Source organism: Cervus canadensis, chromosome 1, assembly GCF_019320065.1.
Source record: "Cervus canadensis isolate Bull #8, Minnesota chromosome 1, ASM1932006v1, whole genome shotgun sequence".
NCBI lineage: Eukaryota > Metazoa > Chordata > Mammalia > Artiodactyla > Cervidae > Cervus > Cervus canadensis.
Window position 1 is genome coordinate 100,823,195 of NC_057386.1, and position 17,953 is coordinate 100,841,147.

Below are 17,953 nucleotides of genomic sequence, written 5' to 3' on the forward strand. Positions count from 1 at the left end.
GGTATGTGGCCTACATTCCAACCCAGTCTCATATACTCTTCTCTTTACCCCCTTGCCTGTCCATGTTCCAGCCACTGACCTAAGATTTATTTAAATAAACAAACGAGGACTTTGTTCTTGCTATTCTACTTACAAAGCTATTCTGTCCCTCCACCTCTCCAATTCCCCATGGATGACTCCTTTCCTTTCCTTCAGGTTTCAGCTTGAATGTCACCTTCTCATGGAAGCCTTTCCTGACTGCCTTATCTGACATATGTTTCCCTATTATAACACCTAATTTGTTTCCCTTATATTATGAATTTTGCCTAGAGGTCAATTTAGATGAAGTCTAAAAAGCCCAGGCCCTATAGCAACATTTTCAAAACGTGCCTTTAAAACACTGTAGACAGAAAAGTTGGCTTAAAATATGTTTTAAAAAAATTATCTGATACTTTTAAATGACTAGAATCTATACAAACAATGGCCTGAGAAAATCTATTTATAAGTTTGATGATATTAAAATCATGCTTTTGAAAATTATCTAAGTAGTTCATGATGGAATTGTTTACTATTTTAAAAAATACACAACTACACTACTAAAATACACAACTATTTAAAAAAAACACAACTTAGCTCCATTTACTAGGTAACCTAGAAACTGTAACAACAAAGAAGTAAAACCAAAAAATTATGACTCAGAAATAACCACTGATAATATTTTGGAATATATTCTTTTCAATGCACATATATACACACATATTCACAATATATATTTTAACAAAAACATGGTTATACTCAACTTAAATGCAGAGGACATCATGTAAAATGCCAGGCTGGATGACTCACAAGCTGGAATCAAGATTACTGTTAGAAATAGCAACAACCTCATATACACAGATGATACCACTCTCATGACAGAGAGTTAAAACTTTTCACCCTATTAATGAGGGTGAAAAGAGAATGAAAAAGCTGGCTTGAACTCAGCATTAAAAAAACTTAAGATCATGGCATCCAGTCCCATCACTTCATGGCAAACAGAATGGGAAAAAGTGGAAATCGTGACATTTTATTTTCTTCAGCTCCGAAATCACTGAGAATGGTGACCACAGCCATGAAATTAAAAGATGCTTGAATGCTCCTTGAAAGGAAAGCTATGGCAAACCTAGACAGTGTATTAAAGAGCAGAGACATCACTTTGCCGTATAGTCAAAGCTACAGTTTTTCTAGTAGCCATGTATGGATGTGAGAGTTGGATCATAACTCTCAGAGTTATACTCTCAGACCGTAACTGCTCAGAGTTGGCTGAACACCGAAGAATTGCTGTTTTGTAGTGCTGGAGAAGACTCTTGAGAGTCCCTTGGACTGCAAGGAGAACAAACCAGTCAATCCTAAAGGAAATCAACCCTGAATATTCATTGGAAGGATTGTTGCTGAAGCTGAAGCCCCAGTACTTTGGCCCCCTGATGCTGGGAAAGACTGAAAGCAAAAGAAGAAGGGGGCAGCAGAGGATGAGATGGATAGATAGCATCACTCACACAATGGTAATAAATTTGAGGAAACTCTGGGAGAGAGTGGAGGACAGAGGAACCTGGCGTCCTGCAGTCCATGGGGTTGCAAAGAATTGGACATGACTTAGCAACTGAACAATAGCAACAACTTAAAAATAAAAATACAGTATATTCCCAGTTGTCAATAAATACAGAACATTTTAATGACCACATTATATTCCATTTTATGGAAATACAAAATTTTAAAAAAACAATTAGCTGTTACCGGGAATTTAGGAATTTTAGTTTTTCACTACAGTATGAAACTCAGGTGACTGCTGTTACTTATACATCTTTAAATGAAGGATTCTTCCATAAAAGCTAAGAAAAAATTGCTAGATTAAAGGCTAGGAATATTCTCACTCTGCACATACACTGCTTACCTGTCCCCCAGAAAGGTTTTATGAATTTTTGCTTCCATCAGTAGCCTAAAGAACACAGCACCATCACCAGTGTTTGCATCATTTCACTCCTTTTCTATGAACAGTGACCAAAGTATATGAACTTGAGGATGGAGGAGGCAGGGGGAGGGAACATGAATAATTAAGCTACAGTTCTCTTAACAGTCTTAGTTTCTGCCTGCCTGTCAATTGTTGGAATATCTTGCTATGCTGACTGTGACTCTCGTGCTTAAAGAGAAAAGAAATTTTGATTCCACGCAATTTTTACCTTATACAATCACTTAAAACCCAATTCTTATTTTAAGTTCATCCTCCACTGAAACACTAAGTAAACAAAAGACACATAATTTTTTTTTGGGGGGGGGGGAGATACAAATATTTAAAACAGTACCTATTATGGGCCAAGTACTAGGAATAAAACAATTAACAAGTTAGAGTTCCCATCTTACCAAAGCTTAAAGTTTAGTAAGATACATAATTAAATAGGAAATTCTGTGAAAGTGTGAAAAGTATGTTAGAGCAGATATAGGATACAATACCTAAAGGATGAACAGGCCAGGTTAAGGTCCAGAGACAGTGAAGAGATGGAGTAGCAAGGGATGTGGCCTGAAAAGACAGGTAAAAGTTTGAGCATAAAAGGTCTTGTAAAACATTAAAAAGGAGGGAAAGACAGTGTAGTATTTAAAAGTGAAAAGTAATACAATCAGATTAGTACCTTACACTAATCACCCTGGGAGCAGTGTGGAGTACAGATGAAAGGAAAGCAAAATATATTAACAATCTTATTCATGCAGTATTGGTTGTTATTACAAAATATCTGGAAGAGAAAATGGATTAAATGTACATTATAGTATATCCACATAGACAAATACTAAGCTATTTGAATGAAATGAATGAAATAATGAAACAGCCTGCCCTGATATAGAAAGATATGCTTTTTAAAAAGATATGAAAGCTATGACTCAATTTTTATAAAAAGAAAAAACCAAGGTGAAATATGCTGGGTGAGACTGGGCCTGAGTCCACAGCTGCTGGTGTACCAAGCTATTGGTGAGCCAAAACTAGTACATAAATTCCAACCCCCATTTAAGCAGACCACAACTCCTTTGCAAACATCATTTAAGAAAATCTCCTCATGCAAGGACCACATGCATTTGGGATTCTTTTCTAACTGCTGCCTGCTAACTGTTATACCATGGAGGGCTGCAAATACCTAATGAACAAAAGGAATATTTGGTGCCATAGCATGGCTGCAGGTGCACCACCTAGAAAGGTTAGGTAGGAAGTTAAGCATGAGCAAGCAACAAGGGGTGTCCTAGCCAAAAAGGATGCAAGCTGATTTCTAAACCCCACCCCAGGCATGGCAAGAAGAACTCACAGATATACTATAGAAATAAACCACAGCAACATGTGCTCGAGGCACACAGTGGATACAAACTAACCACAGGGGCTTCTCCAACTCCTGCACATGCAGCTGTGTCCTCAAGTAACCTTAGGCAGCTAGGAGCCCATTAAAGATTCATAAATATCCTAAACATACATACATCTGATTATAGCAGACTGAGTTGTGGGAAAGACATGCACAATAGAGTCTTGTTATGTAACCTGCAACTATCAACTGGCCTTGAGTGTATGCCTATTTGCATTCCCTTTCCTGACTGGTGGTGGATATAAGCCCTATTTTGCACAAGGCAGAATCAAGAGGAGGAGATGGGGAGAATAAAAAGGGAAGCCAAGAGGGCCTGTGGCCAATTCTTCGGGGCTGGCCTGCTCTCACATCTAGGAAGTGTACTGACCTCTGTCTGTTAAATAAAAGATTTGTCTGCTTGAGCTATAACCAGTCTGTTGTCTCAAAGCCTTGCTATGATGAGATAGGAGCCGAGAAATCCTGCCTGAGCTATAATTAGTCTGTCATTCCAAATCTTTGTTGAGACAAGAACCAAAGGAGGGAAATAAACCAACCTGATATTTCCAAGCTACGTGAGAATCCTATTAGGATATCCATCATCTTATAACCTGCTAGGATTTAATCTAGGCCCCTATAAATTTTGTTTTCATTGGTCACAGCCCAGTAACAGCCTACCCTCAGCTCTGATGTTTTGTCTGTATAGCCATCATGACAATCTTCTGTATTCCTCATGCCACAGTCATAAACTCCAAATTCCTGCCCTTCTGGAAACTTCCCATGGTGCCCTCTGAGATTTCCCTGAGTGATAAATAAACTCCTTTATTCCTCAATAACTTACCTACAAATTCCCTTCAATTCTTTGCATTAACAAACTTGGCTACCCCCTGGCAAAAACTCTGTGTGCATGCTAAGTTGCTTCAGTGGTGTCTGACTCTTTGAGACCCATGGACTGTAGCCCACCAGGCTCTTCTGTCCATGGGATATTCTCCAGGCAAGAATATGGAGTGGGTTGCCATACCCTCTTCCAGGGGATCTTCCTGACCCAGGGATCAAACCCACATCTCTTACATCTCCTGCATTGGCATTGGCAGGCGGGTTCTTTACCACTGAGCCACCAGGGAAGCCTGGAAAAAACCTACTCAACAACAATCACACCAAAGGGCTATTTATTCCCACGTACTCTGTATCTATAGGCTGCTTCTAATCAATTGCTACCTCTTGTAAAAAACAAAACAAAAACCCCAAAAGCGAAAAAACTCTTTGAGGCTCATACCAGCTAGTTACAACTTTCTCTCTTCTTTGTTGTTATCTTCTATTCAACAGGACTCTCATCATTCACTTAGACTTTCCTGTTTGTTTTACTGTCTTCTCCAGGAGAGGCCTACTGGTTACTGGAGCAGGAGCAGGGGGTGGATCGCTTTCACATACATAGTCTTCTTCTCTAAAGCCTCTGACCAGTCTTCCATTCATTTTACTCTTAGCAGATTATCTTGGCATGAAATCTATAGTCTCATTTCTATATTCTTTCTGTTGGCCAAGAACAGGGGGAATGACTCATCTTGGCCATGGAGCCTGCCTGGGATAAGGAGTTTTGTAACTGGACACATGTTCTATAAGCAAAACTGGGCTACTGTTAGTAAAGGAGAAGGAGGAAACATAGCAATTAGCAGTCATCTGACACACTGGGCCAGAAAGTAGTTCTTAAGAAACCAAACAAGCTGTATTGTACAGCTCAGATACTCTTAAGACAGCTCTTAGATATAAGTAAATCAAGAGGTAATTAAAATCTTTCCTTTTGAGAGAATGGTAGAAGTATCCCTTCTGGTAGAAAACATCAATCCTTCTATCTGTGCTCACAGATTCCTCTTGCCGCTTCTCAGAACTTAATGGTACTGACAGTCCCTCATCTTATGCTGGCACATTTAATCCCTCCATACTGGATACATGACATTAAGAATTAAACATGTCCTAGTTTTTCATTATTTAAAAAATATTTTCCATTTGAAGAAGGAAAGGAGCTGGTTGCCCTGACTGGACTGACTCCATTTTTAAAAGAAAAGGAACTCCATCTTACACTCTCAGTGAACTTTGGAATGCATACCTGGGAAGCCATAGAGATAAAATGCCAACAGCCGAGCAGGCCTCCTGGGTGGATAAAAACCAGGCCAGCCTGACCCCATACCTAGACTTTCCAGAGCCAGAAGGAATGGTCCAGGCTAAGCCCCCATGCTCCCAATGCAGAGGGCCTGGGTTCAATCCCTGGTGAGGGAACTAGATCCCACATTCCACAACTAAGAGTTTGCATGCTGATCCCACATGCCACAATTAAAAGATCCTGAGTGCTGCAACTAAGAGCCAGCACAGCCAAAATTAATAAAGTTTTTAAAAAATAAATAAACTGCACTCCACTATCCACGCTGTCCTTCTGATTGAGTTTGCTTCCTGGAACGTTTGGCTATAACACCTTGACCAAATCTCTTTTCAGCAACTTCCATATCTTTCTCACTATCCAAATTTGTCCATGTTTATTCTTTACTTCCTTGTCCTTTATCATTAAACTCATCCCAATCTACCACCCATCCTCAACATACCATTCAGTTACACCTAAGATCAACAATAATCTTCATGTTGCTATGTTGTTGTTGTTGTTTAAGAATTCATCTATTTAACCTCATAGTAGCATTTAAACAACCGATTTTACCTTCCTTCTTCAAACACTAATTTGTCCTGGTTTAGTAAAACTCTAGTTTTACTTACTTTAGATATAGGTCTCCATGGTTAGTGGTAGACATTCTCTTTTCACACCATCTATTTTCCCTGTGCAATTTTAGTCACCTCCACAAAACCCATTACCCAGTCTATCTCCTGATGTTGCTAAAATTATATCTCCATCCTAGACATCTCCTCAGGTCCAGAACAACATATAAGCCTGCTAATCTAATGTCTCATATAATGTGAGCAAGGCTAAAATTGTGACTACTGCTTTTTTTCTTCCATCATAAGTTCCTCTTTCTGTATTTTCTTAATAAATTGGAGCTACTCTGGTCAGTATCTGTAAGACCAAGTAGCAAATCTCGAGGGTTCATTCAGCATTTAAAATTGGTAACGTCCCCTTTACTTGAAGACTCACTGGTTTTCTCATGCTGAAATGTTGGGATTTCCTTCCTGCCTCTCTGACACCTGCTTTCAATGACCTCAGCTCCATCCACTCTACACTAAGCCCAAAAGTTCTATCAACATATCACTTCCATTCCTCCCTTTTCTATGTTCTTATCCAAATTTGTACAGTCAGCATAAAATATTTAACTCTACAAACCTTGTGACCTTTGCCTTTTTTAAAAACAAGGTTACTGTATTGACTCTATTCCAATAAGCTTATTTTTCTCATAAAAATATGCCCAAATATAAGCAGTGTAGTGCTGGCACAACTGTTTGAAGATATCTTTGTGAAACCAGGATCTCTCTGACATCATCCTTATTTATTCCATGCTTGTCATCCTCCGTCACAAGATGGCTCATTCGGCTCTATGAGTGCAAAATCCAAAGGGAGAAGACTAGGGAAGATAGAATGACAAAGTGCAAAAGGCAAAGAGAAAACACTAGATAGATCTGTCCCCAGTAATACTGTCTATATTTGATTCATCAGGAATGAGGGGAATGGATCCACATGGCAGCAAAGCAGCTGAAAAGAGTTCTGTAATTAGACACATTGATATTATAACCTAAAACAGGATTGCCAGTAGGGAGGGATGAACTGAATATTCATTTGGCTACTAGCAATATCTGTCACACCAGACCAGAAAGCAACTCTCAGGAAAATGCTAGTAAAGTAGTATCATATAGTTCAGATACTTTGAACTTAAATACAGTTAACTTAAAAATCAATAAGGTAATTGCAAACATTAAAAATACATAATTTTAAACAGTTATGGATCAAAAAAGATTTAATGTCATAGTAAATATTAGACAACACTTAGATTTAAAACAAAACAAATTATCATAGACCAAAATGTGTTATAGCTAAAGGTGTGTTTATAGTACTATTGATAGCCTCAAATACTTATTGTAAAGAAGAAACACTGAAACAATGACCTTGAAATCCACCTTAAGACAATGAAAAAGGCAACCTCACATTCTTAACTGTTACAGGGTTTCTCTTCCAGTATGAATTCTCTTATGTATAATAAGTGAAGAACTCTGACTGAAGGTTTTTCCACACTGAATACATTCATAGGGTTTCTCTCCAGTGTGAGTTCTCACATGTCTTCTAAGAGAAGAGGAAACACTGAAGGTTTTCCTGCATTCCTTACATTCGTAGGGTTTCTCCCCTGTATGAGTTCTCACATGCATTCTAAGAGATGAGAGACCACTAAAAACCTTCCCACAGTCAGTGCAATCATAAAGATTCTCTCCAGTGTGTATTTTCTTGTGAACTTTAAGGTGAGAGCTTGTGTTGAAGGCTTTTCCACAGTCATCACATTCATAGCGTTTCTCCCCACTGTGTATTCTCTTGTGCACTATAAGGTAAGAACTTGTACCAAAGGATTTTCCACAATGATTACACTCATAAGGCTTCTCTCCAGTGTGAGTTCTCACATGAACCTTAAGAGATGTTTTTTGACTGAAAGCTTTTCCACACTGATTACATTCATAAGGTTTCTCACCAGTGTGAGTTCTTACATGTCTCCTTAGGGTTGAGGAATCATTGAAGACTTTCCCACATTCTTTACATTCATATTGTTTCTCACTCATGTGACTTCTCTTGTGCAAAATAAGATTAGAAATCCTTTTGAAAGTTTTTCCACACTGATTACATTCATGTTTCTCTTCAGTAGGAGTTTGCTCCTGTTGTTCAAGGAATGAATGATAACAAAAGATATTGTTTTTATTACATTCATAGGAATTCTCCACCATGTGAAAATTGTTGCATATAGGAAGCATATTATTATGTTTGAAGTGTGTATCACATTTGCAATATGTGTACACTTTCTGTGCTATCTGAGTTCTTTCAAGATGCCACCGAGTTCTGTCATATTTGTGACTTTCACAGACTCTCTCACTTACAGAGATATTTTCATAATTGTTTAGGATTGGATTATGCTTCAAACACTCAATATTTAAGTAACATTTATGGCAATGTTTACTGGTGGAAACTCTCCTTGAAAAAACAAGTGTTGATCTAAGTTTAGAGTTTTCCTCTAATTCATGATAGTCAAAGAATCTCTCCTGAGATGCTGTTTTCTTTTGAGTAAATGTCACTTGCCTCAAAATTCCCTCTGGGATCTTGTGCTGTTTTCTGATTCTACTGCATTCCCAGTCTTCTTTTAATGTACAAGACCAATCATCCATTGTGAATCTTATTATTTTCATGCCACCAGATGATTTTTCACCCAAAATATTCTGATTAGAAGTTGACTCTTTGGTTTTCAATTGAATCTCCCAGTCTGGACAGGTGCCTTGGGGAATTCTGCTTTTCATAGTTCTTATGTCTTCTTGACCCAACAGTGAGATCACAGGCTTGCATAATTGATATTCCACTAAGGTGAGATTTATATAGTTTTCCAACATCACATCTCTGTACATACTTCTCTGAGCAGAGTCCAGCATCATCCACTCCTCCTGGGTGAACTCCACAGCCACATCTTTAAAAGACATTGGTCCCTGTAACCAAGTTACTGGGAATCCTGGCGCTATCTTTTCCCCCTTAGTATTTTTCATACAGAAACAGGCAGGGTCCTGTGCAGGCAGAGCCCATATTGAGGACAGGTCAGTGGCTGCCATCTTCAGCGTTTGAATGTGACATCCACCTGCACAACAGGGCTGAGAGATCTGGATACTTCTTTTTTTTGTTTCTCTGGTCCAATCAGGTCAGGAATGCATTTCACTGGGTGTCCTCCCTGTAGCTAAAGAGGCAGGTTCAGGTAAAAGAAGAAAGGTAAAAACAGGGTTCCATGGGAGGCAAGGTTAAAAAAAAAAAGAAATTGTAGACCCTCCCCTGTACCTTCCAGCAAGGTCTCATCAGTTTAAAACATTTATTGGGATTTGTATTGATATGCAATATAGTCATCTTTGGCCCCTTTCCAGAACTGCTGCCTTGGTTATTTATACTGGGTTCTCCTGTAGACTACTACTCAGTTCTGGGTAGAAAAAAAAGCTTTATTTTTAAAAATTGAAGTCAAAGATAATCAGTTTAAAAAGGCAAAGTTTCTTGAATGTCATGCATACCTTACTACTTTTTCAGTTCACTTTTTAAAATAAAAAATAATTTTCCTGCTAATCACAACTGTTTTAAGTAAATTTATTTGTTGTATATGTAACTAGGTATTTACCTAAACAACTTCACATATAATTAACAGGACTAATGATTTGGCTGCTACCCTACTTAGGAATTTCACTGGAGCCATTAAAGGTAAATGTGACTTTGAAACAAATGTTCATTTGATTACCTTCAATTTAATCTCTGTCCCCAAAGTCCATATCTCCTTATGATGATTCATTCTATCTAAAACTTGAATGGGATTAACAAAGAGGCATGGGCTATGTGCTAAGCTTTGAGACTGAGGCCTTTAAATTTCAGATGGTATAATACTTCCTGAATAATTTTTATAATATAAATATTGAAACAACTGACACATAGTGTGAATACAAACGAGGAATGCTTGGAGACTTTAAGGATCACAACAAATCATGCAATAACATGTTATGCTAATATTTTTACAAATCTTACTTTTTTAAGGTTAGTTGATAACTTTCAAATATAAGACTTTTATCTCAGTATTATACTCTAATAGAGTTCAGGTTTAATGGACAAAATTAGTGAACTCGCATTTTTATTTAGACAAAGATCTTCAACAGGTAGATTTTATGCACCTAATCCAGAAGTGTACAGAAGACTGTTGTTTTAGTATAAATCATATAGAAATATACATCTGATTTGTTCCTTGCAGGTATCCTGAGTATCCAGAACACTCCCCATCACACATGCCCAGAACTGACTCAATTAAGAACTACAAACTGAAATTAATCACTACCATTTAAAATTGAATCAGAAGTCCAATATCTATCCCAAAAGATTTTGAGCCCAAAACTTTCACGGGAAAAATCATTTTACCAAATAGAAAAAAAAAATCTGTGCTTCTTGAATTACTCATGAGACTAGTAAAATCTTGCAAAGATAGTACAAAAAAAGATTAAAGTGCAATCTTAATTATGAACATTGAAAAAGTTCTAAGTAAAATATTAGTAAATTGAATATGGCAGTGTATTAAAGTAATAATACAATGTCACATTCAAGCAGGGTTTAGCCAGGAATGCAGGAATGGTTGAAAAGCAGAAAAACTATTATTGTTATTATAATGTCAGGGTATAACGAACACTCTTGTATCCATCACTCTTGTTTTGAAGCAAATCTGGGAATGATGTATTACTCATAAATATTTCAGAATTTATCTCTGAAATTAAAAACTCATAACCAAGATATTATTATCACACCTACAAAACTAGCAATAATTCCTTAATGTCAAATACACCAGGCAGTCTTCAAAATTTTCTGTTATCTCATAAATGCTTAACCCCTCTCCCACCTCGTTTCTTTGACTCATGGTTGAAATAACGTTCATATGATCTTAAGTTCTTTAATTTAAAGTTTGCCACAGAGAAACGATATCTCATTACTGTGATACAGCCCAGTAATGGATTAAGGTGTGTGGACAAAGAATGTCACAACAAAGGATATTGTGGCCTTCAAGATATCAGCCACTACAGCCACCCTAGACTATGTATTCAGAGGGGATTCAGCATGGAGAAATGCAGTATATTGACCCTAGATAGATAAGGTGCATAGCAAAGGAATGATTACAATAAACCTGGACTCTTGCATCTTCCCATACACAAAAAGTGTTAAATTCATTAACCTGAGATATCTAGTTTTCTTTAATTAACAGTATTTTTTGATGTTCCAACTACCAGGTCTTTCTTATAAAAACTCCTATGTATCCTGGCTCCTCCCTTCTCTTTGGATCAATCTCTCAAAGCTATTGAGAAAATCCGCAGAATAAAATATAGTTCTCAACTTTCAGGTTGTGTATTTTTTTTTCAGTTAACAGTTCTGGCAACCAATTAAGGGACCCAAAGTTGACTTCTCTCCTTCACATGAACTCTACAATGAGCCAGAGTCTTAGTACAGGCCTCCTGTGCCCATCTGCCTCCTCAAAGAGTTCAAATGAATATGGGTGAATCTCTCCTGGTTCTCCTCGTCCTCCCAACTACTTGTTGATGATCCTGGATTTTATTTGGGGGTGCATAACAGGTACTTGGCTTACCAGGTGAAAGATACTAGGGGCGCTTGGTTGACAGACACTATGAAAAAGTTACCACTACCACCACCCCACCTGACATCCACAGTTGGAAGATCCCGGGGCATCCAGGATGAAAGACAGTGGGATTTCTTCAATTGAAAGACACTAAAAAAAAACTAAGACACTGAGTAATCTGGGCTGAGTGGTTAGGTAGGAGGTTGACCTGATGTTTTTCCTCAAAAGGCTACCTTAGCAAGAATTTGTCAGAATAAAAGTGAAAACATCACGATAGCTTTCAGCTCTGAAGAAGGGACATCTCATGGTCAGCAATGGCTTTCTCCGGCAACTGAGAAACTTGCAGGAGTGGTAAAGGCAAATCTTCATAGTGTGCAGCTGTCTCTATAGGGAAATCCATTCAATTTAACTTTAAAAACTTGCTCTCCTGGGGACAGAAATAAGAACTAGCCACTCTGTGATCAAAGCACCATGATGGTCTTCTACTACCAGAGGGATAACTGAGACATATTAGAGGAGCAGAGAAGACTCTGGGGTAAAAACCTAGAGGAATTAAGCTCATAAGCAGCACACAGGTCCAACACACAATTTCACTGGTAAATTTCATCCTCAACGAATTCAACTTTAAAATGAAAAATAGATTCTCTCAGATAAGCTAGGGGAATCAGAAAGCCAACCTCCAACTAACACCCTAGCCAGATTTATGTATATATAGAGTTCATACTTGCAAGAACCTACTTAATTGGGGATTAAAGGAAATCTCACCCTGAAAATGACTATGATGGGGCCCTTTTACTGCATACACAGTTAAGTTAGAGAAAGTTAGTTTGATAAAACATCTTTTCAGAATTCTGACCTTAAAGATAAAAGCCCTTCTAGGGTGAACCTGCATTTCTCTTTCCTGTGTCTTTGAGACTACACATTCTACCTGTTCTTCTTGTGTGGTATATGTGTGTGTGACTTGAGAACTTGGTCTCTGCCATCCAAAAGGCACACAAATCATGTTCATTTGGTGATAATCAAATAGACTGGGGTTCTGATCAGTCTTTCGTCTGGCTGTACCAATTGTTAGGGGCTTTTTGCCATCTTAACCTTCATTGTGTCAGTCTGTACAATGAAGACCTTCACTTTCTTAAACTATTTTTGGGAGTAAACCTTCTGGGTCTTGCTTATGTGGCATCCTTTACATCGTCTTGTAGGGAAGCCTCTTGCATCTTATTAGTTTGGGTCACTACTATCATATATTTCATTAATGGCCAGATGATGGAGCCATTAAATGGAAGAAACTTCTAAACTGGTAAATTTTTAGAGAGCTCTCATTATAAACAGTTGTTTTATTGGTACTTATGGGGGGAAATAAAACTACACTAAAAGGAGGAAAAATTATAAACTTGTTTATACACACACACATATACACACACACACACACATATATATAAAATGATTAACCTAAGAACTCCTTTAATTTAAAACAAGCAAAAAACCAGTTTGCAAAGTCTTATTTGTGGCCTCTGCTTCCTCTCAATGGATCTTACAGATGCTAATAAAAACAAATTAATGTTAATTAAGTAAATTAACAGGAAATTTTTAAAAACTGAAGGGAAAGTCTACAAACTTTTTCCTAACAAGGTGGAAATTTTAAAGTGACTCATCCCCCAAAAGATAAATCTCTTGATGGTTATTAAGAAATGGGATAAATAAAACAGACATTAAGAGAATTAAAAAGTTTTGATGCGATACTACCTCAGGTTGGATGGGCCAAAGGGACCCCCATTGGTCCCCAACATTAAAGGGCCCCAAACAAGTCCACCTTATTTACCCTGAAGCAGGAGACAGATGGCCCTCAGGGCAAACAATTCATTCTCTGTGGATCCATACTCCAAGACGAAACCAGCAGGCCAACTGAGGAGGCTGGGCCTTGGCCAGACAAAAGATAAGTGACCATTTATTTTTCATTCTTAGAGTCAGGAGGATTCCCCAACTACACAAACACAGAAAAGTTCCCTAGGCGACATAAACAAGGGGGCACCATCCCATAGCAAATGATGCTAACTACCCATAGGCCTCTGCTGTAAAGCACCTATCTTGGCTAAGAGATGCGTGGGAGGATCCTGAGACATACCAAATATGTACTCCAAATCAGGCAAATCAAAAAGGACTGACCAAAGGAAAACCAGAAGAAATGCCCCATGTAAGTGATTTAAACTGCCCCAAGGGTGCAACTCTCTGAGTCCACCCATGTGTCTATACACAAGTAATGGATTCTTTTTTCCTCCTAATAAACACTTGTTTCACTACTTTCCATCTTTGTGGGATTTATTTTCTGCAAAGCTGAAGCGCCAGGGCCTTGCTACTAACCATTGGTCTAGTCCCCAGGATGCGGTGCTCTCAGTGCCACAACTCAACCTCAATCTCTGTCCAGGAACTGAAGCTGTTGCAGCCCAAAGCCACTGAGACCAAACCAAATACATACACACACACACACACACACACACACACAAAGGGCTGGAAAAAATTACACTGAGATAGCTGACCAACAATTACTTGGGGCAACAGGCCAATTAACCAAGTTAAAAGATTGACAAAAAAAGGCCTGAGTCCCTTGGTTCAACCCTTTACTAGGGACCCCAGAGCATTTTATATAAAATAGATAAAAGGTCAGGGGATAAAAGAAGGCAAAGCTTCCATGACTCCTTGTAAGACCAAGACTTGTTGATAGGCTTCCTTTACTGTTGGGGACCAATGGGTACTGTGTCCCCTTCTTGGTATTGTTATTATAAGGCAGCATGTAGATATGCCCCTCAAGAAATATTAATTAACCATACTAAAGGAAACCAATAGAGTCATACAATATAAAGTAAAAACTGGGGCCAATATTCAGGAGCTTATAAAATTAGTAACAGATTTTGTTCTGGGTCTAATCTGTGCACTCAGAGGGCCTTTGTTGAATGCCTTACTCAAGACTCTGAAGACAATGAACCCCAAAGTTCTATGAATAGTACACAGAACTCTTAATTTTCAGTTTATTTGGAAATCACCTCACCCCAAATCTGATTCATAGCCTACTTAAAGGTTTAAGGACAAACAGAAATCTTTAAAACTTTTTCCACAAATAATAAAGCCTAATCATCTAAGCAAGCAAATTTAATTTATTCCCACTGTTAATTATAAACTAAGTTTATATTGTAATATCTGATTCAGAACTAAGTTTTTAAAGTGATGCTATGAGATCTCTAGTTTTGTCTATTTATATGTGTGTGTACACATTATACATATAGATGTCTCTATCTCCAGAAAATATTATCAAAATTAAACTTATAAAGAGTTCTATTTAATTGGCTTATAAGTAAGCACTTACAAATTAAATATTTCAAAATATAAAAGAAACTGGTCAGAATGAATTCCAGGCTCACGTGATCTAGAGGAAATACTCAATATTAATTAACATCTGGTATTAAAGCTAGCTTAAGCTTGCTGGTTTATAAAATAAGACTTGTCTTATTTTTATTACACCTAGGTTTATTGAAGGTCAATATGTTCATGTTATTTCTGTTGCAGATTTGTCAGCAAAAAATTAACTTGGTAGATGGTATTTTCATAACTTATAAAATAAAAGCAAATGAGGTAAGAGTTTTCAAGTGAACTCTTTAGGAATAATTATGTATCTAAAATAGTTTCTCCTGATTTTTAGTAACTTGAGTTTTGCTAAGTTCAGTTAAATGATGGGAATTCATTAAACAGCCAGGTCATTTCAGGTTAAGATAAAACACGTGAACATTAATTGCTAAACAGGTCTATATTTACCTCCTTTTGTCTCCTTATGAGACAGAAACTAAAGATGTTTGGGATTTTTAGACACATGTCTTATAAGACACTGAAGAAAGAAATCAGAAAATACATGTTACTAGGGGTTATGGGAAATTCCAAGTTTGCCAACCAGGAAATGCTGCTATGACAATCAGTTCAAAACTACAGGCTGCATGTCCGTTTTCCCTAGAGATGAAGGCTTTAAGGGTTAAAACTGAAATATAGTTAATAAATATTAAGGAAAGCATTTCAGTGTGCAAGGGAATTAGAATGTAAGTTTTCAGTAAAAGAAAGCATGAAGAATAGAAGTGAATTTGTTGGGAAAATAAGGGTGATTTTGTCCTATAGCTGGTTATTTCTTGATTAAAAAAAAAAAAAATAAGGGACAACCTAATATGGAAACAGAAAGTTTTGGAAAGTTTGTAGAAAAGGAGCCCTGAAAAAGTAGTTTTATACATGTCAAATTCTAACTAAAGTTCTTTAGACCTTTAGCCAACTCTGAGATGCTTCAAAGTCCTGGTATAATGTCACCAGTCATAATTCTAGTTATTAAAATGTTTTATGTCACAGAAATATGCAAGTTTCTTGTCAATTGCCTTGTAATCAGACCTTTGACCATGTCATTCTAAGAAGAATACTTTTGTAAACAGAGATAAAACATTTATCTTTTTCTCTCTACCTGATCCTTCCATAATTTGGCTTCTCCAGCTGACTGACTCCAGATGACTTGGCCTATTATGTCAAGATTACAATTAGTTATACTAACCATTGTTTTAATTTGCTCTCTCTCATTTTCATATTATTTATGCCTGTGTCTCTCTCTGCTACACTATTAATGTTACCAGTTGTATTATATTCTGTTTTACAAGACTGTTGTCTCTTGCATTACACAATGTGTTACCAGGCCTCCAACAAAATTAATATCTCAAAACAGTTAATCATATGTATAACTCTACACGTAATTAATGTAACAGTACAACTCTAAATACAATTAGAAGCAACAAGGGACAACATCTACTGGATCATAATAAACTAGTAATACAAGCAATCCAGAGAATTTTAGACGATCAACAGGGTCCAATCCAAAAAAACATAAAGTGAAAAAGTGAAAGTGTTAGTCGCTCAGGTCCTGTCCCACTCTTTGCAACCCCATGGACTGTAGCCTGCCAGGTTCCTCTGTCTATGGAATTCTCCAGGCAAGAATTTTGGAGTGTGTTGCCATTCCCTTCTCCAGGGGATCTTCCCAACACAGAGATTGAACCTGGGTCTCCTGCACTGCAGGCATTCTTTACCATCTGAGCCACCAAGGACCAAACAAAAAACCTCAGCTCATCAAATGGCCTATCAACAGAATCTTTCCCTGATTTAGGAATGAGAGCCTTCCCAGCACAGTGGACAAAACTGGTCATGCAGACTCCCCCAATGATCCAGTGATTAAGACTCTGCATTTCCACTGCAGGGGTTCTATCTCTGGTGTAGAAACTAAGGTTACACATGACACAGCATGGTAAAAAAGAAAAAAAAAAAAAAATTGGTCATGAAATGCTATGACCAAGAGGAGCACTGTGTTAAAAGAATGTCATCTGCCATATCAGCAAAGAAAGCTGCAGCCTTCAGGTGATCTGCCCACTGCAGATCACCACCCTTGAAGGGATTCAGGATGGAGAAACATAGGATACTGTCCCTGAAGAGTTAAAATCCTTATCAGAGGAATGCTTTCAATAAGCCCAGACTCTTACATCTTCCCATACATAAAAATGTGCTAAGATCATCAACTTGATGTTTGGTTTTCTTTAATTAACGTAATTTCGTTTTATGTTCTAACTACCTGGCTTTTGTCGCAAATTTGTATACCCTGGCTTCCCCCTTACCTTTTGGGAAGGTTCCTCAGAGCTGAGAGGCTGCTCCCTGGCTTAATTTCTCAACAGTACACCCACTAAAAATATATATATAATTCTCAACTTTTAGGTTATGCTTTTCTTTTTTTTCAACTGACAGGTGTTAAGACTGACTGAAAAAAAGCATCAGAATAAAGTGAGAAGTACAAGCTAGACACCCCTGCTCCTCTCACTCATGGAAGAAAGTCAGACTCTTCCCCGGCGCCTGGTGCTACTCACCCCCAAACACCGACCCCGAACCTGAGTCTGTCCCAGGAAACCCGGGTCGCAAGAACGCTGCCCGCTACCCACGGCCGACGGCCTGGCGAATCCGGCAGCCCCCTGTCCCCTATCCCTACCGCATCTCCTCCGATGTCCGTGAGCCTACGCGCTCACCTGTCCTCAGGGTTCACGCCTCTCGGGTTGGAACCGCCATGCCGCGGTGGAAAGGGAGCAGCAAGGACGAGGTGCAGGAACCCGGGCCGACGCTCTCAGCCGGGAGCCGCGGGGTAGGGGCGCGCGCTCCCCGGGCCGCGGAGACAGGGCCAGGACTACATTTCCCATGAGCCCCCGCGCCACCCTGCGGAGCGTCTCTGGGTTTTGCGTTCGAATACGCTTCTCG

At 38.3% G+C, this 17,953-nt stretch overlaps 1 protein-coding gene across 2 annotated transcripts; it reads right to left on the reverse strand.

Annotated features, from left to right (window-relative positions):
* Nucleotides 1-4,342: 4,342 nt before the first annotated feature.
* On the reverse strand, nt 4,343-17,880 carry ZNF891 (zinc finger protein 891). 2 transcript variants are annotated; one of them, XM_043488100.1, is made up of 2 exons: nt 17,728-17,880; nt 4,343-9,232 (listed from the first exon to the last, which is right to left on the reverse strand). In XM_043488100.1, the coding sequence occupies exon 2, from the start codon at nt 9,114-9,116 to the stop codon at nt 7,479-7,481; it is 1,638 nt and encodes a 545-aa protein (XP_043344035.1). In that variant the 5' UTR covers nt 9,117-9,232; nt 17,728-17,880; the 3' UTR covers nt 4,343-7,478. The 2 variants fall into 2 exon arrangements, with proteins under 2 accessions (XP_043344035.1, XP_043344028.1); XM_043488093.1 differs by having other exon boundaries at nt 4,343-9,238.
* Nucleotides 17,881-17,953: the final 73 nt, after the last annotated feature.

Bases quoted from the DNA above. Each gene is read 5' to 3' on its own strand.
- ZNF891 (XM_043488100.1), bottom strand. From the start codon at position 9,116: ATGGCAGCCACTGACCTGTCCTCAATATGGGCTCTGCCTGCACAGGAC.